Here is a 2,681-nt window from a genome sequence, read left to right as displayed (position 1 = left end):
AGCTGACGTTTCAAGCGTTAGCCCTTCGTCAGATTGAATCGCTCTGACGCTCTGACGAAGGGCTAACGCTCGAAACGTCAGCTTTTAGAATCTCTGTACGGTGGCCAATTTACATTATTAACTCCGTTGATAAAACCAAGTTTTTGTACATTACATGTGGTGACCGTTTACTTTTCCCGCAGGTGAAAGAGGGTACAATAAATAACTGATGATCAGTTACTTTAAATTTCTGTTGAAAACTCTATTAGGCCACTTTCGATATATTAAAATTCACCTTGGAAGAGAGGTTTAGAGGAAAAAGACAAAGGAAAGTGGACTGATCTATTAATATCTTTCCCATTCATTGCAACTTGTTTCTATTGTCTCTCTCCTCTCTGCCTCGCTTTTAAGCTAATGCTCTCTGGCCCTATTCCGACTTTCAAAAGTCGATAAACCAAGAAAGACCATGATAGAAAGCTTTTGGACATTCATTTTTGCCACAACAACAGCAGATAGATACAGCCAGATCGACGACGATCTCCTAAAGTAAGAGTGCTCAGCATATTGATGACACAAAGTAAAATGAAAGCTGCACCGCAGTATTCAATATTTATTTAGAACATGAACGGTGTATCTAAATTGGTTTTTCTTGTTTCTCATGGTTCATTTTTGTAAGCAAGCGAGCAATTTGTTAATTGTTTCCACAAAAAAATGGATTTACACCAAATTTGCACCTCTGTTTTTTTTAATCATTTTAGAACGTGACTACATATTGACACCTTATGAAATATTAACCAAAAGGTATTGCCACATTTGCTACCATATTTGCACACCAGTGTAAATATGGTAGCAAATGTGGCATTTACCACACTTGCTACAGGTTTGCTGTGGAGTAAACATATGTTTACATCAGGTTTGAAACCCTAGGACGTGACCCAATATAGCAAGAGGAATTCATTTAAAACCAGGATACGAGCTAGTTCACGAGTCATAAACAATGGCTGCGATGAATTTAAAAGACCTCAGCATGGAAATGAACAGCCGAGAGCTGTCGTGGGTTATCTGCGAAACAGCAGTTTATCTGTTGATTGTTTCAGTCGCGATAACTGGAAACTCGTTCGTTCTTCTGGCAGTTTATAGAAATTCTCAACTGAGAACAATTCCAAACTATTTTATTGTGTCTCTGGCTCTGTCGGACATTTTTCTTCCATTGCTTTGTGGAACGCAATCCATCACTGTTGCCATTCTCGGTCACTGGCCCTTCAGCGATGACGTTTGTCAAGCCCAAGGATATTTTGTGATAGTTCTCGCCTGTGGATCCTTGCAAATCTTAACACTGACTGCCATAAACCGATTCTATCGGATTGTGCGAACGAAGAACTACAAGAGAATTTTCACCAAGCGAAACACCATGATCATGATAGGAGTGTGCGTCTTCCTGGCTTCTGTAGAGCCATTACCTTATTTTCTTTCGGGAAGACGCTACGTTTTCCATCCTGGAAAGATGTTTTGTTTTCAAACGGCAGAGATATCTGTATCAAATTTTCTGGTTTATGGTTACGTTGGGGCTCCTACCTTACCCTTGGTTGTCTGTTATTTCCTTGTTTTTAAGAAAATTAGAAGTCACAAACAAAACGTCCAAAACCATTTGAAATCTTCAAACAGCCATAACAGCATAACTACCAGAGATATAAACGTCACTAAGATTCTCTTCATAACCGTTCTTGGCTTTTTCGCTTGTTGGATTCCAATTTCCATTATAGACTTTGTGGACACATTTCGAGAGGAAGTATCGTTCCCCAGACAGGTCTACTTTTTGTACCTCATTCTTGGAAATCTTTCAGCCGTAATTAATCCTGTTGTCTACAGTTTGTTAAACAAGAACTTTCGAGAAGAATATAAAAAGATAATTTTCTTTCGCAAAAAACATTCAACAGTCGAAGTTGAGCAGTTATCTAAGCCATGTACAGAAGGGAAAACCGTTTATGATTTGAGTGGTCAGGAAGCAATACCTTCGGTGAATATTTCATAAAGGTGTCAATAGGTATTTCTGAAATGATTAAAAAAGTAGAACTACATCTTTGGTTACTGAAGCAGTTACATAATCAGTACAAGCTGTAAGATGTAGAATTGTAATTAGCTTATGAATAAGAAAATCCTTTTTGAATAATGCCTATATTGTCGTATCCTTTATTTCAAACATCAAAGTTAATAAAGGTACCAGTAGCGAAAAGTTTAGACTGTGATCCTTTCAGATGGATCAAGGCAAATTATCATTATCATTGAAACGATGGCATTAAACAAACGAATGCTGTCAAAACCAAGCGAATGCAAACTAACATTTTCTTCAAAGCAATTAAAAGATGAGATTGGTAAGATAAATTTCTTATCAAAAATTGATCAAACATCGAAGAAAGTATTCTGTTGAACCTGCCTATTTAAAACTGCCGCTGCATGAGTTTGATATAAGTAAAACTCGTAAATGTACCAGGTGCAATGATAGTAGCCTGCCTAGATAAATGAATGAATAGCTAGAGCTGGGCAAATTTACGCCACAGGTATTAATTGATTGGTGTTTATATTTGATAGAAAGTGACAAGTGGTCGGGAGATGCCCATGAAAGAAATTCTTCGGATTCAGAGAAGTTCGATTTCCTCTTTCTCAGAATTGTATTTTCAACTTACTGTATTTCACGATCCTTT

The 2,681-nt window shown here is 37.4% G+C and overlaps 1 protein-coding gene across 1 annotated transcript; it reads left to right on the top strand.

The window, feature by feature from the left end:
- The first annotated feature begins 943 nt into the window (after positions 1-943).
- On the top strand, positions 944-2,195 carry LOC137979919 (melatonin receptor type 1B-B-like). Its single transcript, XM_068827232.1, has one exon. It carries the CDS (start codon positions 977-979, stop codon positions 2,009-2,011), a length of 1,035 nt encoding a protein of 344 aa, XP_068683333.1. The 5' UTR covers positions 944-976; the 3' UTR covers positions 2,012-2,195.
- Positions 2,196-2,681: the final 486 nt, after the last annotated feature.

Source organism: Montipora foliosa, chromosome 12 (assembly GCF_036669935.1).
Source record: "Montipora foliosa isolate CH-2021 chromosome 12, ASM3666993v2, whole genome shotgun sequence".
Classification (NCBI taxonomy): domain Eukaryota; kingdom Metazoa; phylum Cnidaria; class Anthozoa; order Scleractinia; family Acroporidae; genus Montipora; species Montipora foliosa.
The sequence above is the reverse complement of the archived record's forward strand: the minus strand, read 5'-3'. Positions and strand labels throughout refer to the sequence as shown.

Bases quoted from the DNA above. Each gene is read 5' to 3' on its own strand.
- LOC137979919 (XM_068827232.1), top strand. From the start codon at position 977: ATGGCTGCGATGAATTTAAAAGACCTCAGCATGGAAATGAACAGCCGA.